Here is a 23,242-nt window from a genome sequence, read left to right as displayed (position 1 = left end):
AGAATAGTACCAATGAGTATGACAGCTCCTCCATCAGGCTCATACAGTATAGAAAAAAATAAAACCTTTATTTCTTCGCATCTCTATACCTCTCTATTTAATGATTAAGATCCATAACTGATTTATTATGTAAAGAGAGGATAAGTTTTTTTTAAATGTGACATACTGAATTTATTTTTAAAGGATGATTTCCTTTTTCCTAAGAAACAGAACATTTAAAGGAGAGACACTGAAAAGTAAATCAATCTAGGAAAAAGGCTGAGAGATATGTTAAAAACATAATGAAAAGTGGAAAATACCAATAGTGTGTAAGATAAAAAGTTTAACTACACTGTCCTTTTAAAAAACAAAAAGTACAAAATGTGAGCTCGATGTATCCACAGGGATGTCTTTTCATTTGAAACCTAAAATATAAGCTTGTCATTACAGTTGTTGACATATTTGGATAAAATTTTGCTGTCAAAATATCAAAAATGTGAAGTAATTTGTGTTGTTGTTTTTTAAAAGTGTTACAAACAAAAAATGTTTTAGTTTTCCATCACTAGAATTTTTGAAGCCATGTTTTATCCCATAGGAATAAAATCTATAAATGAATGAAACATCACCATTTCTTGCCATATATTCCCTATTATAATCACACCACTACACGAAAATCTTGATTTCCACAACTACTGATGAGAAGAAATATGGAAACTTTAAAATAACTTTTATTTGTAATGTGTTCCTCTGATATCAGGGAATTTACTTCAAAGTGATGAAGTGATACTGTGAAGATTTAACTTGGAGGGATAAAGACAGTTGCTCAAATTACATCCTAACTATCAATTCCTCCCAGAATAGCAATTGAGACTAGGAACAGATGAGTTTAAAAGCAGAGCTGCTCCAGTTAATATCTGGAGATGTGATTTTGTTTCAAATGAATTCCTCTGAAATATGCAGACATATTTTTTAAATATACAAGTAAACAGAAGTAACAAAAAAAACTAATAAAAATTAAGAATCATTAGTGATTTTACCACATGCAAGAGTAAATGAACGACGACTACCTAACAACTAAGCAAAGTCATCAAGCAGGACTTTGGGGGCGTGGAGTAGCTTAGACACTACACTGGTTTACTCAATGTAAAACTGAGTAAAGAGAAATTTCAATTTTTGTAGGTCAGTATTATGAATACTTTTGTCAAATGGAGCAATACCCTCTCAAGACACTGAACTGCATAGTTATTTGTTCCTATGTCAAACAGTTTTCAACACTTTCACTGATTCCTTTTTCTTATTTTACTATAAATTTGCTTTTACATGTTAATTTATCTTTTACACAACTACCAGTTTCAAGGCTTTTAGAGGATTCTTCCTTTCCTTTAGAGTAAATCAGTCATTTATCAATTTGCCTCTTTATGAATTACAATTTTGCACCTATTACCTAGTTGGCCACCACATCCCAACCATCAGTATCTACAACTGCCATACACTGGATTAAGTGCTTTACTTACATGAAATCAACTCAACCTCACAATTAGTTCTGATAGTTAATATAATTTCCATTTCACAAGTGAAGCTCAAAAATTCTTGATAACTTTCCAGTTACTTCTGATTTCAAAAGCTAAAATATATATATGTATACACACATATGTTGTATGTCTGTTAAGTACATACATAGAACTATGTTTCTATCATACTGCATGGCCACAGAGAACTTGAAGTAACTGGTCACTAATGTATCATTACTTCATCATACACAATGTACTATGCATGACCTTAACAAAGTCATTAATAAACTAGAATCTTAAATAATTTTACTTTTAAGGAAAAACTTCATTACAGAGGGGCTGCCTTTTTCAATCGCTAGTACTTGTAATGAGTGTATAAAAATAATGCAATCTTGCAAAGAACATAAATGCTAATTCAAATTGCCTTTCTGCTCTTATATGACTAAGAACTAAATGTTATGAAATCAAAATTGTAAAAAAAAAAAAAAAATTCTCTAAATGTAACACATTCCTCCAAATTACAAAAACTACAAAATTAGTAATTTAAGAAAACAATGGGGAAAAAAAGAACTTACCAATCTAAAGAAAACTTTGAAAACTGAACTGTGTAACGTGGGACAACACGTCGGACTCTCCGAGGTGACCGTTCTCTCTCTCTCCGAGGAGATCTCTCTCGGGAACGTTTTCTCTGAGGAGATCTTTCTCTGGATCTACGTCTTTCTCTCTCTCTTTCACGACTTAAAGCAAATTTTTCTAAAATTACTTTTTCTAGCATTATCAAAGGGTTCTTTAATGAAGTAAATTAATATGTATAAGCATATATATAAATATAAGCAACACTTCACGGTGCACATTTTTAAACAACTTCTTGAACACTGTGGTAAATACACACAATATAATAATCTTACTGTTTTAACCATTTTGAGGTTTACAGTTCAGTGGCATTAAGTACATTCATTCACACTGTACAACCATCACCACCATCAAAACTACACTTCTAAAAACATACCTTCGGTCATCCTTTCTGTTGGGCACTTGATCCCCTCTGTCATTTCTTCCTGAAAATCTAGATGGTGGATCTAACCTTCGTGCTGGTTGTGGCTGTGAAACTATACGGACAGGAGGCTGCAATAAACCAGCTTTAAAAGATACAGAAAAATATATTTTAACTTATTTAAATGAAGTTTAAAAGCATCACTCAGTTAAATTTTATACAGAAAAATTTGGCTTTTAGGTTCTGTGACCCATAAATGGTAAATGTCAGGGATGATTTGCATGTTTGTATATTTTTAAACCATCATTTAAAAGTGTAAAAGCCATTTTTAGCTCAGGGACCACACAAAACCAGGCCACAGACCAAATCCTAGAGCTACGATGTGCCAATCTCTGACCTACAGATATTAAACCAAAAACATTAAAAATAAATAAATACATAAATAAACCAAAAACATTAAAAAACAACAAACCGTTGTTGCTGGCTACACAACAAGACATTCTCACAGCACCAGAGTATCATCCAGACATTTTCTACACAGAGAAAAACCTTTATAAAAAGAGATCTACGGCCATCACTTTGACCAAGTAATCTACCACCTATAATACTGGAAGAATCTGACAACATGTGCCTCCTAGTATGATGCAGTACGAATTAGAAAACATCACCTAAAATGTGCCAAAAGCCTTTAGACTTACCTTTTACTTTACAGTTTATATGGCACAAAGAAAACAAGGTAAAAATACCACAAGGAATCCACACAATCCAGAATATAACATTACAAAAGAATTTACAAGTAAACTAGACCAATATTTTAAAAAGTCAATGCTATAAAGGAAGAAAGAAAAAATGGAGAACTATTTTGGAATAAAAAGACTAAAGAAACACTGTTGTTGCTATTGTTTAGTTAACTCTTTTGCAATCCCATGAATTATAGCCTGCCAGGCTCCTTTATCCATGGGATTTTCCAGGCAATACTGCAGTGGATTGCCATTTCCTTCTCCAGGCAATCTTTCCAATTCAGGGATCGAACCCGTTGTCTCCTGCATTGCAGGAGGATTCTTTAATTACTGAGCCACTTGGGAAGCCCAAAGTAAAATAACCAGATACAACACGTGAAATTTAACTATCTTTTCATTCAGGAAACAAAAAACAACCTTTTTAAAAGACATCTGGGAGACAACTGGGGGTGTCTAAATACAAATAAAGTATTTAAATGCTTTTTCTTAGAAGTGACAATAGGTTGTGGTAATAATAGGAAAAGATTCTCTTTAAGGAAAGACACACTTACGTTAATGGGTGAAATGTCAAAATGCCTACATCATGAACATTCACTGAAATGTTTTCAGAAAACAAAAACTAGAAACAGTACAGTTACCAAAGAAAACTATAAACTGTACAATATTCATACAATGGAAGACTATGCAAGAGTGAAAACAAAGAAATTAGAGTCACATGAAACAAGTATGAAGAACTTTAAAATATAATGAACAAAATTCTTATAAAAAAGATTATATAGACAATCACATATTATGTAAAATTCAAAAACAGGCAAAGCTGAAGTATATTAAGAGCATACACACTTAGAGTAAAACTGTTAAAGAATAAAAGGAGTTAAATAATAATGTACTTTCTTACCCAAGTAATGATTACATGGGTGTTTATTTAATAATAATTAACTGCAATCTGTTTTATAAATATTATCTTTGTGCCAATTTACGATAAAGCAGACAATGCCACAATTACATTTTAAGAAATACCAATTAAGTAGACTTTTGCAAAAGTTAAGACTATCATTTTTAGTATTTTTGGGTAAGAAAACTGTATAGAGTTACAAATTATCAATTTGCTGAAGAAAATTTAAAACAATTCATTTATTTGATGCACTATGGTTCAATGAGTGAGATGCTGCCACCAGACTCTACATACATATACAATGTCATGTTCGTAAGAAGTCTCAATACATGTTCCTCTATAAATAAAATAAAAACACTTCCTGATCGCTATACAAGTAGAAGTTCTCTACAAAAGATATTTAACTTTCTTTTTAGGTATTCTGCAAGTCCCTGCCTTTTTTGTAACTAATAGCACACTCTCATTGTTTTAGCCTGTAATACCTTTCTGCTGAGGCTGCTGTAGTAAAGGCTGCGGCTGAGTCTGCAGTAGTGGTGTAATAGAAGCCGCTGAAATCTGCGCCTGCAGCAGTGACTGGGGCTGGGGCTGAGCCTGAACACCAAACGTTGTCTGCGGTGCAATTGGCTGAAGTACGGCAGGAGGAGTCTTCAGTAAAGGTTGAGTTTGGGATTGATTCTTAACAAAAAGAAATAACATTTTAAAAAACAAAGAAAAATCTTTGTAAATTGGAAGACTCAATCACCAAGTTTTTATAATACCTAATACTATTTTATATACCTGATTTGGTAGTGTTTGAATTCTTTGTGCATTCCATTTAAAAGGCATATTGGGATTATATGTAGCTTCAACCAATACTCTGTCACCCACTTGGGGGGTTTTCCCTTTGACAGCACTGAAAAAAAAATTAAGTTAAATACAAACACTATTAGAAGAAATTCTTCCAAAAAAGATTTATATGTTAATACTAAACACTGTAAAGTACACCAAAAATAGGCAGCCTGAAAATCTCTTTTAAAAAGTAGATACACCTGAGATTTAAGCAGAAAATATAGAAAACAGGAGACCCACTTAAACAGAAAAATCTTACATAGTAATTAAACTTAGTATTTCAAAGTACTTCTAAGGAAGTTCGTTAGAAATACATTTGAAATATATAAAAAAAAATACATTTGAAATATCAAAGGAAATACATATTCCCTGCAACCACCACTACATGAACAAAAACACTACTTCAAATCCATTAGTTTATCAATCATTTAATCCTATTATTTTTTTCAACTAAGTGAAGTGAAGTCGCTCAGTCATGTCCGACTCTCTGCGACCCCATGGACTGTATGTAGTCCACCAGGCTCCTCCATCCAATGGGATTTTCCAGGCAAGAATACTGGAGTGGGTTGCCATTTTCTTCTCCAGGGGATCTTCCCAACTCAGGGGTCGAACCCGGGTCTCCTGCATTGCAGGCAGACGCTTTACTGTCTGAGCCACCAGGGAAGCTAAAACATTTTACATATATATTATCATTAGGTATGTCAAACAGAAGATTAAATTTTAAAAAGTATATGACTACTTTAATCTTAAATCTTACTGTAAGTCTGCTCATTAATAGCTATGAAATGTAAACTCACCCCTATAAAACATTTATAAACAATTCACAATGACTAGAGTGTTCAATAATCTAAAGATATCTTCCATCACATTCTCCATCAAAAAATGTCACAGTACAGGTTGAATTATTAAAGCAGAAAATTATAGCTAAACCACAATTCCATGCCACAGTTAAGCAGGTGTCTTATCAAAATACTTAATGCTAAACACAAGCAACCATCCGCCAACAACTAATTAAGTTTACCTAAGCTGAAAGAATACATCTTCATCCACAAATCCAAATGTATCGTGTAGTTTTGTGACCGCCCCTGTAAAAACACGCTGTTTCTGAGGTTGTGTTTGTTGCTGACTGGACCTTGGTGTTGGATATGATACAGTTATCTGAGCTGCAGGTTGAGGAGTTGACAAGCTAAGGCTTGTAGGCAGTCCAACAGCTGGCTATAAAACAAAATCAACATCAAATTAAGGTAAGGATTACAAGTAGGCTAGAAATAAAAACTGACTACTTAAAACTAACTCAAAATTCTAAAAACAATTTAATACATAGGTACACCTTGAAGACGCAACTCAAGTCTGAAAAAAAAATTTTTTTTTAATCAATTTCATGATTAAGTTCCCTCAGAAGAATGCTTTTACATGGAAGTTTCAGGGGGAAAAAGCCACCGTAGTGTAATGAGTTTTAAAAAACACTGCATATTCTAGCCCCCTCCTAGAAATTCAAAATCTGTAATAGCATAACAGAGACTCAGGAAAGTCCTAGATAAGTGAAATGAGGCAGAGAGAGAAATACAATTATATATGATCTCACTTTTATGCATGGAATCTAGAAAAACCAAAGAACTCATAAGAACAGAAAACAGATTGGTAGCTGCCAGAGGTGAGTCTGCTGGGGGAAATGAGTGCTAGTGATCAATAAGTACAACCTTCCAGTTAAACATAAGTTCTGGAGATGTATAGAATGGTAACTATGGTTAACAATACTGTATCATACATTTGAAACTTGTTAAGAGAGTAGATTTTGAAAGTTCTCATCACAAGAAAAAGAAAAATTCACTTATGTGAGGTGATACATGTTAACGGATTATGAAGATCATCTCACTATACGTACGTATGATATTAAATCATGCTGTACACCTTACACTAATACAATGTCATATGTCAATTATAACTCAATAAAACTTGAATGAAAAGGTAACAGTTTCATTGGTCTTTTCTGGCATAATCAAGCATGAATAACAACACATTATTGACATTATATATGTAAATGTATATGACAACACATTATATATATTATTCTGTATATAAACAGAAATAAAATCATTAAAAAGAAAGGAATAATCATGATTCAACTCAAATTCCATAATTCGCTTTACACTTTCTCAATAAAGCAAGTCTCGACGTTCTACAACTAAAAAAATCAAAGGTGAGTCCAGTCCTATAATTAGTAAAGAACTCAGCATCTCTCGAAACTACAGCCACAAAATTCTCATGACGTTTCTTTAACATCATAAGACATTTTTTTTTCCCTTTCAAAACCACGCTGTGCAGTTTGCGGGATTGTAGTTCCTCAAACAAGGATCGAAACTTGAGCTCTCAACAGTGAAAGCACGGAGTCCTAACCACTGGACAATGGGAATTCCTGGGTTTTGCACCATTAAAGAACTATATACAAGAAAAAAATATATGGGTACACTTTGGGAAATGCTATTCTAAGAAAAGGCTTCCCTGGTGGCCCACACGGTAAAGAATCCGCCTGCAATGCTGGAGACCTGGGTTTGATCCCTGGGTCGGGAAGATTCCCCGGAGAAGGGCATGGCAAGCTACTCCAGTATTCTGGCCTAGAGTATCCCCACGGACAGAGGAGACTGGTGGGCTACAGTCCCAGGGGTCGGACACAACTGAGCGAGTAAGCAGAGCATTCTAAGAAAAGGCTAACTTTTACACCTTTTCTATTTAGTCTGAAAATCCTACTATTGAAGACAGAAAATAGGACATACGTGTTAATCAATTTTAGCTGTTTTTTTCTTTTTTTGACTGCACCGCAGGGCATGTGGGATCTTAGTTCCCAGACCAGGGATCAAACTCGTGACCTCTGAAGTGGAAGCTCAGTTTAACCACTGGACCACCAGGGAAGTCCCAATTTTAGCTTCTTTATAAAAACAAAGTGAAGCTGATTTGTCAAAGGAAGTGTACTTTCTTAAAAGTAACTAACAGATTCAACATGTGAAAGGCACAAAGTTTACAGAGTAAAAAGTGTCTCTATTCCAGTTCCTTTGCCATCTAGTTCCCTATCCATGGGGCAATCACTGTCCTCAGTTATTACTACAGGTTCTGCTTTCTTAACAGCTGCATACACCAGGGGCCACTGAACTGCAATTCAAGGACCAAATCCAGCTCACAGCTTATGATTCTTATACAACTTACTAGTCAAAGATGGTTTTTACATTTTTTATTTCTTTCAAAACTGCACCATGCAGTTTGTGGGATTGTAGTTCCTCAAACACGGATCAAAACCTGAGCTCTCAAAAGTTGAAAGCACAGAGTCCTAACCACTGGACAAAGGGAATTCCTGGTTTTTGTACTTGTATAGAATTATACAAAAGGAAAAAAAATATGCAACATAGACTGTAAGTGGTCCACAAAGCCTAAAGTAGCATTATGTATCAAAAGTTCACAAAAATTTTAATGTTGCTGAAAAATTAAGTTGATAATACATTACAATAACTTTCCTATACTAAAGTCAAATGAAAAGATATAACATATACAAAAAAAAAATCCCTCAAATTTAAGCTACAAAGAAAATGTAAAAGTAAAAAAATCAGTATTAAATTTAAAATAAGGCCTCATATTTATTCAAACTAGATCACAGTAGGATCAGCAATCTAACAGCATAAAAGAAAAGGCAGAAACATGCTCTATTGAACATTATATTGCTAAACTATTATGTGAATCCAACAAATATTGATTTTTAAACGCTGAAAGAAAACCCAGAATAGGAATAAAGCTTCAGTCTACTTCTGCATTAAGACATTCAGAAGAAATAAAGTAACGCCAAACTAACCTGTGTTAAAAGGGTCTGCTGAGGTTGCTGTAACTAAAAACAAAACAAAAACCAAACAAAAACAGGAAAGAAAAAAGATAAGGATCAATCGGAATTGCTGTTTCACAGATGCTTTACAAAAGGAAAAATTTCTATTAAATGATTACTTTATTTCTAACTAAGAAACAGATGAAAAGTAACAGAAGTCATTAGGGTAAGGTTTCCTACAAGTATTTGTAACAACTGCAGAAGACCTTAAATATAACTAAGTCATTCAATAAGGATCAAGACATTATTTTTGCTATTTCATAGGAATAACACCCAGGAAAAAACCCACAAGTCCCTAGTGGGGAAAACTTCTGGTTCTGCCCCACATTAATTACCAGGCTACAGAAATGATTCAATATCAGTATGCTATCTATATAAAAATATTACTGGCTACATGTCTAATTTATTTATATATATATATCCATAAAATGAGAAGCACCTCCTCACAGTCAGATTTGCCAAAGGCATGGGGACCATAAACGACCATATATTCTGACATAGTTTTGACGGCAATAACAAAGTATAACATTACCAGAAAGCAAAAGGAATTGGTGGGAAGGGAGAAATTCTAAATTTTTCTTCTGTGGAAGAGACTTTATGAAGTCTTAGCACTGTGTTTTTTATTAATCATCAGGAGGTTCTCCAAAAACTACTTATCCTTGGTGCTCCTTCTCCCTGTCATTTTTCAACATTCTTAATAAGCTCCCCAGCCTGGAGCTGTCCTATTATGCACTAGTGCCCCAACAGTACTGAAGAGTATACAGCTAGAAGAGCAGGCATCTCCTGATGATGCTTAACAGCTTGAGGGAAAGGTCTTTTTTCCTACTGGCTAGGTAAGCAGTTTGAGGAAGGCATGGGCATCATTTCTGAGTTGTGGATATCCTGGGCAGGGTAAGATTTGGGCTTAAATAAGATTCAAATGTTTATTAGCTTCTAACTAGTGTTTTAAGCCCAATGGTAGAATCTGAAGATCTCAGTTCTTCTGTTTTTTTACTCATTGTGACTAATAAACTTCCCAATAAATTCTTACTAGACTTAAAAAGCTAGGATATAACAGTCTATATGAGATTTTAACTCAAAACAGTATAAATGTTAAATCTATCAAATTTCTTTATCTGAAAGTTAAGAATGGATAAGTAAAGGCAGTTTTTAGGGCAAAAACTGAGTATTGCCATTTTGATGTGGTTCAAAACAACACATAGGCTTTGATAATGTATTTCCTAATAGTACTAAAATAAAATCTAAAGGCAGACTTTCTCCTTTGCTTGCTATGTTTCTCCTTGGGTTCTGTTTTTCTTACCATCACAGATATAATAACCCTTGAAGATGATGATTAGAGTAGGAGATTGGGGAAAGGAGCCAAAGAAACTTATTTCAGTCCAAGTAAGGAGCTTTCAAATTGTTCAACTCTGCCCGGGGAATAGGGGAACTACAAAGGGAGGCTTCCTCCCATTTCCAACACTATTTTTATATTTTACATACTGGATTTCAATATACCATTTGATTGAGGAGGGGGGGAAAGTAGGGCTCCGTTGCTTTAAATGAATAAAGGCTGAAAGTCAATGGTGTCTAGGGTTTAGGCTTCAAATGGGAAAAAGGAGCTTTTCATTTTGACATGTAGTCTAGTACAGGACAGAAGGCCTGAAGGTTTCAAACAGGAGTATTGGACCAAAGATTCATTTAGAGTGATTCTTTCCAGATTATCTTCTACATGCTTTCATAAACACATGTGACAAAGACTAGCTGCTGGTTAGGATCTGAGTTTTCAGAACCTCTCTTCTATCTTCCTCTCCCTTGGAGACATTTCTTTATACCTACCACATTTCTTCCACTCCAGAAGAATTCAAATCACACATTAAGGTTACTGAGGGGAACTAAAATCTGTGTAAGTTTAGTTGGAACAAACAACTTTTTAAAAATCAGTTTTTAACATGGAAAATATAAACTAACCTGTTGCTGCACACTATACAAGGCCTGCTGAGGTTGTGAATATTGCTGGAAAAAAGATTTTTTAAAGAAAAAAATGGATATTAGTTTTAGTCATTCTCAAAAAGCAATATACACACATGTACATTCAAATACATAACCAGCATTACACTAAAAAGGAATTTTCTAAACAGCTACACTTCATCTAAAATAAACAAAATAGTGATTATTTATACTTTCAGATTCATCAAGAATGAAATTTTACTCAAATAACTAAGATATAAGGACTTTAGAATTTTGACTCTGCAGCTACACTTCTGTTATGTCCTGGGCATAAATAATTCGTATCATCAGAAAAAAATAAGCATAATGCAACTCCACAATTACTCATTCCTTAAAATGTAGAGGTACCTACCCCTGGCTACTCAGATGTGGAAGTTTTCTATGTCACATGTTAAAACCTAAACATTCACCTGTTGCAACGCGGCTGCTGCAGCTGCGGCCTGTTGCTGCAACGCTGCAGTCTGAGTTAACTGATAGTTTGCTGGGGTTTGTGTAGTAAGGCCTGCTGCTGCCAAGGCAGTTTGCTGTGTATAAATGGTAGGAGATGCTCCAAGGAGAGATGGCTGCTGAACACCCAATGCAGCTAAAATGAGATTAAAAAGAGGGGGGAAGGAAAAAAAACAAAACACAAGATTATTTGAATCCTTTCCAGAAATTTTCAATGAGTGCTTAGTTATGCATTACAGTCTGCCACTGCTTAGCGAAGGAAAAAAAAGAAAGAAAAATTTCAGTAATGCCTCACCTCAGATTCCAATGCCTTTAAATATTTGTTCAAGTCATGGTAAATACAAGAAGACATTAATCTATAAAATTAAACTACAGAATGAACCCAACCAACCTCAGCCAGACCAAGAGGCTAAAGTACCCTCAAAAAATATTTTCAGGAAGAGCAGAAAATATATTATCTTATTTTACTCATCTAGAATGTACTGTTTTACCCTCAAGCAGATTAGAATCATACATTAAGGACAGTGTTGCTGGAAGTGATCCACCCTTCAAATATCCTACTATCAAGGATGTTTTCATGTATTTCTTGTACTTCTACTCTGTATTAAAAAACTATAGAACTAGCAAACAGACGATAGGAACCGTTAAATACAAAGCTAAACTGCAGTCTAGCACTGCACTTCCCAAAACTTTATCTCCTAGAATGGTGACTAGCTCCCCAGGACATTAAAGTTGGAAAAAAGTGGTCCAAGGTTTTAAAAGTTAATGCAACAGCAAATTAAGTATATATTTTTACTGCAAGAATCCTCAGAACATTTAATTTGCCACTAAGCACTGTGAATCTCAAAAGAGGTCACCATAAAACAGTATTTGCTCATGTAACACTCCCTTTTCCAAATCCTCTTGCTTGTGTCTTATTTAGAGTAACCTGAAAAAATGCTGCTCAACAGCTATTGGTTAATAACCATACAGAAAGAACAATACTATGTCTTACAGGAACAGAACAGAGACCATTTATGAATTAATCAAAGCACCCAGTCTAGAATCTACCAGAGAATCTGTAGAAGTGTGAAGTTCATCATCAATCTTGTTTAAGAGTCCAGATTAATTCTATTTAAAAATGAAGCAACCCAACAACAAAGTGAGGCAAAAACAAGCAAATCCCAGAAATCATGTCTGGAATTCATATAAATTACAAATTACTCCCTGATAAAACATGATTTTTAAAAATTAAAAAAGAATGAAGGGGGAAAAAAAGAATCTAAGGTGGGGGAAAAAAACCTACTGGATGTCCTGAATACACAACCCTAAACCCTCACAACATTAATATTTTATTCTCTTTGTTTTTAAGGTAAGTCAGATGCCATAGATGGGTAAAAAGAAGAAACCAAGAATAACAAAATTAATTTAAATAGAAGTAGGGAATGTCTTAACACCAATGCAAATTCAAAATGAGGTTATGTGCACTGAGAATGGAAAAAAACGTACAAAACTACAGCACAGGTAGATCCTGTTAACTTCTGAAACTGTACATAAAATTACAGATAAAAAAGTTTAAAGTTCTCATCAGATTTTCAAAAGAGTAAGAAACCCCAACAAGCTTAAGAACCACTTTTCTAGAATAACAGAAGCAAAATTCTCACGTGAACACAAGACAGGTAAAGAACCTAGGAAAAATTACTAGCATTTAAAACTCAATTGGATGTTCTGCATTTGACAAAAGTAACTTCTGGTGATTCAAATCGTGCCTGCATCGCCTTCCCCTACAGGAGCTCTGACCTCTGACCTGCTGTTTCCCTCTGCTGGTACCAATTTCCAGAACACTGCAAAGTACCGACAGCTGTCACAGTAGAAGGGCTCACAGCCAGGATCTCACAAACAGCTCTTTTCCCTACAGCTTTTCTAAGTGTTCTAGACTCTGACAACATATAGCAGCCCAGCATAAGTAGGTGGGATGATAGCTGATATCTGTAATCTCTTTTCCACTGTTGGCAGTCAATGTGATGAATTAGAAACTGCAATGCAGACTGACAGGTACCGAAAGGCTCAAATGCTAGCAGAAATGTATGGGAAGGAAACTTACATTCCAGTGGTTGCTGCACACTACTAGCGAGTTAATTCAAACTTTGTGAGACCATTGTGCGTAGGTTGTGGTTTTCATGTGTCTATATAATATAGCTCTTTTAAAATCATTTGAGATTTTAAGCTCAATAAAGTACACTTCATTAAAATTTATTAATGCTCCTCTTTTTTGTAGCTAGATCTAAGAAGCTATCCTTGAATATTTGTATATAGCATTCTCTACTCTTCTGAATTGAATAAAATTAATATTCTGCATGATAACTCTATAACTTGCAAAGAACAAAAGTATGAATCTCTGACTTAATCTTTCTCTCTCCATAAGTGTCCTAACACTTATCAGTTGGAGATTTTTTCCAATTATCCACATTGGAACAGTCTGTTCATTTATCTGTACCTGATTCAACATGACTGTTGAAGGTCTCATGATACATCTGAAATAGATACACTTATAACCATGTATCAATACATCCACAGACCTATGAAATAAGCCCTAAATGACCAAAGGTTACCAGAGGTCAATAACAAGGACAAATGTAAAATATATTATTTTTTTTAATGTAAAATCAGTTTCATATGACTGAAGTATTCATTTTATGACATACCAGTAGTTATCATATATTGAATACCAGAGAACACACCATTAAAACATGTAAGAGAAACCTGTCCTGTTTGCTGTTCCTTTATCTTAATAAACCCACAAATTTAAAAATTCTTATTATCTTTATACCTATCTTTACTAAAATGAGTCACCCTTCCAAAATAATAAAGTTCAAAACTTCATATATAAATATACACATAACGGAATCACTTTGCTATACATCTGAAACAAACACAACACTGTATATTAACTACACGTCAATTAAAAAAATAACTTAGAAGTAACCTTAGGGAAAAAAAAACACCCTTAACAAATTGCAATAAAGAAACAAACAAAAAACTTCAAACTGATCCAAGAAACTTCATTTTCTTTCACCTTCTGCATTTAAGGCACTGGTGAAGCAATGCTTTATCCTCTGAAATTACCATGTATCAATATACGTTCAAAAGCAATCTTACATCTTATGGAGAGAAAAAGCAATGTGGGAGAAGACATGGAAGATCCTCCTTGTAACTTGTGGATTTACTAAAACAATATAAACCCAAATTTTAAACCAAGTGAACAAGTCTGCTAAATGTCATCTTCAACTCAACATCCTTCCTAAGAAGTGATCCTCACAGAAATCAAAAACCTTTCTGATGCCTCCATGCACAGATATTTACTGGTCGATATATTGCTGTTGCTTTGGAGACTATATTCTAAGCCCATAACGTATGCAAGTGATAAGAAACACTCATTACCTTTTCCCCCCTTCATTATCTTTTAAGAATTGGAAGGCATTAAGAATAAGAAATTAAGACAGTGAAAGGTACAAACTTCCAGTTATAAATAAGCCATGAACATATTTTAAAAACTGAGGCATAAAATAATATTTTAAATATAACATATTCTAAATGTTGTAATCTTCTATACTAATCACATTTTCAATACAGCAACCACCAGCCATACATGTCTATTTCAATTTAAATTAAGGAAAATTAAAACAAAATCTTACTCACTTTAACCACATTTCAAGCAGCAAGGGCTCAACAGCTACATGAGGCTAGTGGCCACCATATTAGATAACACAGACAGAATATATCCATCATCACAGAAAGTTATACTTAGTGAAAAAAGCTCTTCTACAAGGAAGAGGTAAAACCCTTAAATAAGTCAGAGTTATACAGGGTTCTTGGAGTCTCTATGAAGACTAATACTCTAGCAGACAACAGCTCTTCACTCTCTTGAAATCCCATGAAGTGATGCTTAATGATCCTGGCCACAGTCTCTTAGCTACTACTCAACTAATTGCTGGTCAACCCTCTCAGGAAGTTAAAGACACCATCTGTAATGTCACATTTCTTCCATCCTTGAATGACTCTGAAATTTAGTTTCCAACTCCATTTCTTTCAATGAGTTTTCTATTACCCAAAGTTAGTACTCAAACTTTCAAAGTCACTTCCAAAACATTTTCAGCTATAAGAGGCCAAAATTATTTCCCAGATCATAAAACAAATAGTTCAAGGGAAGTCACGAATGCATAAACATGAGTTGCCCACTCAATCTAGGATAAAAGGATGGAGTACTCACTGGCGTGTAGCTTACAGGATGTTAATAACAACACTCACTGATGAGAGACCAAGTCATGCTCAGAGACAAAGGAAAACATACATACTGATGAGCGTACGATTTTATGTACACTTATTTTTACTTTTAGAACAATGTTTTGGAGACAATTTCCTATTACATAGCATTAGCAGTGTTTAAAAAGGCCTAGCCCACACCAGCAGCCATCTTCCCTTTTTTTTCAGGGGGCGGGGGGAAGGAATGCTGGCTTGTAGAATCTTAGTTTCCCAGCCAGGGATCAAACCAGGGAACCGGGCAGAGAAATCACTGAGTTCTAACTACTGGACAGCCAGGGAATTTCTGCAATCGTCGATTTCTACCAAATGAGTTGGATATATCCAACTCTATCAAGAGATAACTAATGTAAGTATACATAGCACATCAGCCATTATTTGAAAAAGACCATGAATCTTGCAATTTAACAATGTGAGCTCCTGACTCAAGAGATGGGGATTTTAAGACAACCACTGGGCCAGATTAAAAAGGAAGAAAAAATGAGGTCATATTTATGAGAGCATCCTAAGTGTTTATTAACAGATGAATGGATAAACATGTGTGGTACATATACACAATATAATATTACTTAGCCATTAAAAAAAAAAAAAACTTTCCATTTCAGCAATAGGGACAGACTTGAAAGGTATTATGCTAAGTGGGGAAAAAAAGCAGAAGAAAAAATACTGTATATCACATATATGTGGAATCTAAAAAATAAAACAAACTAGTGACTGTAACAAAAAAGCAGAGTCACAGAGAACTAGTACCTAGTTCTGAGGAGAGGGAGGGAGGGGCAAGACAGGGTAGGGGAGTGGGAGATACAAACTGCTGGGTGTAAGATAAGCTAACACACTATAGCACAAGAAATAAAGTCAGTATTTTGAAGTAACTTTAAATGGAGTGCGATCTTAATAAAATTTGTATGGGGGGACTTCCTGGGGGTCCAGTGGTTAAGACTCATGATTCCAATGCACGGGTTCAATCCCAGGTTGGGGAACTAAGATCCCACAGGCTGTGTGGCACAGCGTAAATAAATAGTTTGTATAGAAAAATGTATTTAAATGAAGTCACATTTAAAACAACTGTATTAGCTTCACTTGTTAGAGCATCACATAATCACTATGACTTTAACTACTGACCTAGTTCATTGTTCTGTCTATAGCCGAAATGTCATCACCTTACAAATGGTCAAAGAAATGGGTGAGAAAATATGTCCTGGAATTGGCTAAATCAACCCAAACATCTTAATACTGTTGCATTTATATACATATACACATGCAAATATCTTGAAGATATTCCTTGAAGTATATTCAAATATACTGAAGATATTCCTATATCACTATAATTTATCTAAAGGATATTTAAAGATTCAATCAGTGATTTACCAGCTATCTCCCTCAATGTCCCCTTATACGACAGAAATTGTTCAACTTTCAAACCTAAAAGGTCTGGTCCCACTTATAACCGTCACTGAATATGTAACCCAGCACTTCAGCTAGGAAATGGAAAAATAGGGTAAATTTTAAAGACAAGGGTAAATATTAAAAAACAAGTATTCCAGTATAGGAAATAATAAGAAATGAAGCTGGAAATACAGACCCTAAATACCATCTCACATAGTTTGAACTGTATTCTAAAGTTCTTGAAGGACTTTTGAGGATGAATCAGTCTAGTCAAGGCTATGGTTTTTCCAGTGGTCATGTAAGGATGTGAGAGTTGGACTGTGAAGAAAGCTGAGCGCCGAAAAATTGATGCTTTTGAATTGTGGTGTTGGAGAAGACTCTTGAGAGTCCCTTGGACTGCAAGGAGATCCAACCAGTCCATCCTAAAGGAGATCAGTCCTGGGTGCTCATTGGAAGGACTGATGTTGAAGCTAAAACTCCAATACTTTGGCCACCTGATGCGAAGAGCTGACTCATTTGAAAAGACCCTGATGCTGGGAAAGATTGAGGGCAGGAGGAGAAGGGGACGACAGAGGTTGAGATGGTTGGATGGCATCACCGACTCAATGGACATTCGTTTGGGTGGACTCCTGGAGTTGGTGATGGACAGGGAGGCCTGGTGTGCTGTAGTTCATGGGCTCGCAAAGAGTCGGACACGACTGAGCGACTGAACTGAACTGAAAAGAAGAGTAATGGAAGAAGCAATGAACGACAATTCTGAGGTCCTAACAACAGACTCTTCTGTGACTTTCTCTTGATAAATTTCATCACTTTCCTGGGCCTCAAATTCTTCATCTGTTAGAGAAAGAAGCTGATCAGAATCTATCTATCTAGCTGATACAGAATCAGGGCCCGTTCTGCTTTGGAAAATTCTGTAATTTAGATAGAAATAATGCTTTAGGAATAATTATCACACCTGACAGAGACATTGGAGGTAGGGGGGAAATAGTAATAATCATATCTAGTAAAAGAGGAAAGCAAATTAAAGCAGTTAGAACTTAACGAAGAATAATAAATATAGAGTATGACCAAATGACGGCTTGGGAAAAAGAGCATCCTGACTTAAGTGAATGTTATGGTAAATCATGTGCTTAGTCACTCAGGCGTATCTGACTCTGAGACCCTATGGACACGGGCCCTCCAGACTCTTCTGTCCATGAGATTCTCCAGGCAAGAATACTGGAATGGATAGCCATTTCCTTCTTCAGGGGATCTTCCCAACCCAGGGATCGAACCTGCATCTCTTATGTCTCCTATATTGGCAGGCAGGTTCTTTACCACTAGTGCCACCTGGGAAGTCCACATTACAATCAGGGTATGAAGTTTTGGGAAGGGTAGGGAAGAGCATCAAAGTTAGGTGAGAGACTTTGTATAGCTTATGTAAGCATGAGAAAGCTTTTATGGATGCAGTCATCCAAATGTGAAGTACAGAGGGCCTAAAAGTAAAACAAAGGAATACATTTGAGGCATTTTCAAAGGAGAAGAAAGTCAAAGTTTGATATATGTTTGAATATGGGGAATAAAGGAAAAGAAAATTAAAGATAACAAACTAGAAATTATTATCTTCTTAACTGAACAGACTTAATTGAACTCCTTAACTGAACAGCTTCCCAGGTGGCTCAGATGGTAAAGAATCTGCCTGCAATGCAGGAGACCGGGGTTCAATCCCAGATTTAGGAAGATCCACGGGATAAGGGAATGGCAATCCACTCCAGTATTCTTGCCTAGGAAATCTCATGGACAGAGGAGTGGGCTACAGTCCATGGGGTTGCAAACAGTCATTCACGATTGAGCAAATAGCACAGACACAATTGGAAAACAGCATCAAAATTAATCAGAAATAATTCAAATACTGATCTTCAACTTTATGACAGATTTCAGCAATTAAGTGCTGAATATACTTTTATTGAAGTTTTGGTTTTTTTTTTTTTAATTGAAGTTTTTAATCTTACACATGTCATTTGTGTGAATGCACTTAAATGTTCAAATCACTTTTAGCTGATTTCAGAGTTAAGTACAAATGCCAAGACAATCTTGCTAGAAAATGAAAGAGTAAAGTCATTAACTGAACATAACCTTAAGTCATATACTAAAATGAAATAGCAGTAATTTTTTATATTGCTTTCAGGAGAAAATGAGTCAGACACACAGGCACAAAGATCAAAATATTTTCATTTGAATTGAATTTTCAGTTAAACTTTTTCTGTTGTGTGACCACCATTTGATTGACCTTGACCTGATACTAATATATCTGGCATATTTCAATGCATGCATTTTTATTTTTACTAGAATAAAATAAGCACCTACACTACTATCCTGATTAAGTTCTTTTGATGCCCTATGCTGAAATTTTTTTAAATCAAATTGCATTTGAAGCTTACAGCAGAAAACGTAAAGCCTTATATATATACATACATATATATACATATATATATATACACACACATATATATACATATATATATATACACACACACACACATATACACACTAGACTGAAATTCTCCATTGAAAGGAGGTGTAAATAAACCATAACTGCCTTATAGTTGAAAAAAATTCAACTTTGACAGAAATTAGCTTGGCTCCGAGAATCAATTCTAATAAGATAATGATTAGCCACAAAGGCTTGAAAATGAAGGCTAGAAAATATCAAGCTTTCAGGAACAGCTCAAAATATGAAAGTGAAAGTCACTCAGTCATGTCTGACTCTTTGCGACCTCATGGACTGTCCATGGAATTCTCCAGGCCAGAATACTGGAGTGGGTAGCTTTTCCCTTCTCCAGGGGATCTTCCCAACCCAGAGATCGAACCCAGGTCTCCCACATGGCAGGTGGATTCTTTACAACTGAGCCACAAGGGAAGGCCAAGAACACTGGAGTGGGTAGCCTATCCCTTCTCCAGGGGATCTTCCCAATCCAGGAATCGAACCTGGGTCTCCCGCATTGCAGGGAGATTCTTTACCAACTATAGAACATAAAAATTTCAATAGTTTAATAAAAACACTCACTAGAGAACCTACTCCAGGATTTTTGTAGGAAAACTAAGCACAGATGCTAACAAAATACTTGCCTAGTTTCTAATGTCATGATGCATCAATAACATATCAGACTTTGAAAAATTATGATTCATGACAGGTCCCAGAAAAATCCATAATTTCTTACAGCACAAACTGTTTACACAAATCCCATCATTTACATTTGGAATCTCCATTGTCAAATATGGGAAAGGAGGTCTGTATTTACTACTGACTCTGACAAGTTTTAAAACCTTTATAGTGTCTCCTTTGCTCAGTTTCAAAATAAAAACTAAAGCACAGTGCATATTTAAGTAATTACAATACAGATGTTAAGAACTATAGACAATAGAATTTCACCATAACAGCTATTCTATTGGAACAATACAGATAAGAAATTAAAGCAAACTGTACACAGGAAATCAGGTAAACATGTTCTTTACCAAAATACCAGTACACATCACTTGTTTCTGGACACACAGTATTTGCTAATAATTCCTGTTTTATCAAAATTAAGTCATCATCAGGTTCCCCACTATTTAACACAGAGAAGAAATACTTGGATACGAATTATAACTATTATTTCATATTATATTCAGTTGCTCATTAATCCCTCAAATCAATCAACTATTGCTCATTTAATACCTCAAATCAAAAGTAACTAAAATAAAAACCCTAATATATTCATTTCCTTAAAGAGAAAGGTCACCTACATAACAAGATAATCCTGTCTATCAAATTCAGAACATCAGAATTAGAAGATCACAGTGTCTCTGCAACTGACCTCAAATAACAAAAATTTAAGTAAAATGCAGCAAAAAACTAGTATCAGGTCTATCATAAATAAAATATATTCGAATTAACAGAATAAGCTGCAACTTTTCTGGGTACTCAGAGAAACTCAAAATCTCATTTTGTAAACTGAAGAGTCAAACCATAAGTCAAGAAATGGCAAAAAAAATAAAAGTCTTCCCAAGAGCAATAGGATGAAACGCTGAAATAAACACTTTTAATGACATATTTTGTTACTTTATTTTGAAAATGACATTTTGTAGGTTTTATTTTGAATATGTAAATATTTGCTCCTTTCCATCTATTTATTCTTTTCCTTTGCTTCATAAATTCTTTAGAGTTGGTTTTTCCACTTTAAATTCAAATACCTGAAAACCAGTCTTGTAATTTTTCATAAAGTATGAATACACTTAATTTTAAATATAACTTATGAATACTGACACCGTAACATGCCAAATGAGATAAACTAGGATGAATGAGTGGCTGCTAACCTCTAACATAACTAAACCAATTTAACGTTTAAAAGACTACATATAACTGTCCAAACTGCTGGGTAAAGCGGGTATTTCGCTAGCTGGTCCATGAATTTTTAAAAGACGCTTCACAGGTAATCTTAAAAGATACATCATTTGCAAAGTTATATTCACAATATTATGCACAGATTAATGCACACAGTTAAAACATAGGCCCAATCCGGCATCTATATAGCACATGTGTTCAGAGGAAGCCTGACCTGGCTGAGATACCGCAGTGGCTGTAAACTGAGTAGCCCACGGCGGATTCTTCTGTCCTCCAAACTGAGCCATGACAAAAGGGGAGGGGGGCCTTCGCTTGTTTGTCTTCTACAGCAGCGATCTATCAAGAAAGGATTCACAGTTTAAAGTTCAACCAAACTACAACCGTCACAAAAGTCTTATTTTAAAGAAATGTTTGATTTGTCAAGGACATCTTCGTAGACCAACTATAAATAACAAGGGGCACGTTAATGTCCAATATGCAGCAAAAACATTTTACGTAAAACAGTTCAAAAAGTAGCCAATTTCAATACATGACATTAGAGGTCGACTTACAAGAAACGCACTTCCTTCGACTACAAACTCACATTTAAACAGAAGACAGTCTGACGTTTTCTACCCAATTCTTAACAATAAAAAATAGACAGCTTTACATTCAACAGGAAAACAGCCTGCTTGTTTCTTTTGGCAATGGGCTGGGGGCTAAAAGTGGAAAAATCAATAACGGAAATTGGGACGAGACACCGAAGAAAGGTATTCAAGAATATCATTTAAATAACGAACATCTCCTTACTTTCCAGACTAGGGAAGAAACTGGGGGCTCCTCTCCCCTTCCGCGAGGGAAAAGACAGTTGAAACAACGGATGCCCCTTAAGGAACCAACGCGAAGACCCCTCCCCCCAAAATCCAGCCAGAAGAGGCGAAGATCTCAGCCCGCGCACTCACTCCCTTCCCCCCACACCTCGGAGGAGCCGGAGCTGTGCCATCCATCTTCCTCCAGCCCCAGCTCCTCGCGGGCCGCAGACCAGGGGAGGGGGAATCCTCCGTCCCGGAGACTAGCCGAAATGCAAAGAATGGGATACCGAAAGCTCCGGTACCCTTAAGCCCCCAGCGGTGCGGAGAGGCCTCCATTCACCAAAACCCGTGCCGCCGTGCAAGGCTCCGACGTCCCGGACCGAAGCCAGGAGGCTAAAGCCTCACCGGCTGGAGAGCGAGGAACAGCAGCCCGCAGCCCCTTCGAGCCTGCCAGGCAGAGGCTGAAGCCAAGGGTTGCCGGGGGCACCGGAGGGGCCGCCGAAAAAAAAAAAAAAAAAAAAACCCGAGGCGGTGGGGGAGGGGCCGGCCGCGCCGGGCCTGCTCCGACCCGCACAAAAGGGACTGTGTCCCTCCCGTCCCAGTCCCACGAGAGCCCCACCGTCGCCGGCCTACGGACGCCGTGCTACCAAAACGGCCGCTCCCGGCGCTTCGGCGGATCCGATAGGACGTTAGGAACCCCGGCTCGGCCGCCCGCCGCTCCAGCCGCGAGGACCAAACCTTCACCTGAATCCGGTCCCGGTTAACACCGAAGCCATTTCAAACCCATCAGGCGTAAGCGCATGCGTCAACCTCCCCCTCTTCCTCCGCGCCTCTGCCCCCTCCCCAATCTCTCCGAGGAACGGCGCAAACGGGCTTACGTTCTACGTGCGCGCTCCCGAGGTAGCCGTCAATGCGCTCACCCCTTTCACTACGCGGCTGGAATGGGAGCTTGCCTCAGACGGGTTACCCTGCCCCTTGTATAACAATGAGCCAAGAGTCAGTATCTCTGCGCAAGCTCAAAGGAAAAGGCTTCGCTGAGTGTGGGAAGGAAAGAATCGGGAGTCATGTGATCCGTGAGCCCGCCGCCATTTTGTGGGGGGGGGGTTCTTTTTTTTTTTTTGGTAGTTCAGGTATGTGGGAGAATGACTATATCCA

The 23,242-nt window shown here is 36.3% G+C and overlaps 1 protein-coding gene across 7 annotated transcripts in view; it reads right to left on the bottom strand.

Annotated features, from left to right (window-relative positions):
* CCAR1 (cell division cycle and apoptosis regulator 1) overlaps positions 1–23,098 on the bottom strand; it is a 47,041-nt gene extending 23,943 nt beyond the window's left edge. Inside the window, exons 1-10 of one of the 7 annotated variants that reach the window (XM_043926407.1) lie at positions 22,966–23,098; positions 21,511–21,632; positions 11,212–11,384; positions 10,763–10,807; positions 8,786–8,818; positions 5,969–6,162; positions 4,897–5,011; positions 4,602–4,794; positions 2,500–2,629; positions 2,066–2,227 (exon numbers count right to left, since the gene is read on the bottom strand). In XM_043926407.1, coding sequence (XP_043782342.1) covers positions 2,066–2,227; positions 2,500–2,629; positions 4,602–4,794; positions 4,897–5,011; positions 5,969–6,162; positions 8,786–8,818; positions 10,763–10,807; positions 11,212–11,384; positions 21,511–21,583 — 1,118 coding nt within the window. In that variant the 5' untranslated portion in view covers positions 21,584–21,632; positions 22,966–23,098. The other 6 variants (XM_043926405.1, XM_043926406.1, XM_043926404.1 and 3 more) reach the window with 6 other exon arrangements.
* Between the last annotated feature and the right edge of the window lie 144 nt (positions 23,099–23,242).

Source organism: Cervus elaphus, chromosome 15 (genome assembly GCF_910594005.1).
Source record: "Cervus elaphus chromosome 15, mCerEla1.1, whole genome shotgun sequence".
In the NCBI taxonomy this organism is placed as follows: domain Eukaryota; kingdom Metazoa; phylum Chordata; class Mammalia; order Artiodactyla; family Cervidae; genus Cervus; species Cervus elaphus.
This window is presented reverse-complemented; position numbering and strand designations above follow the sequence as displayed.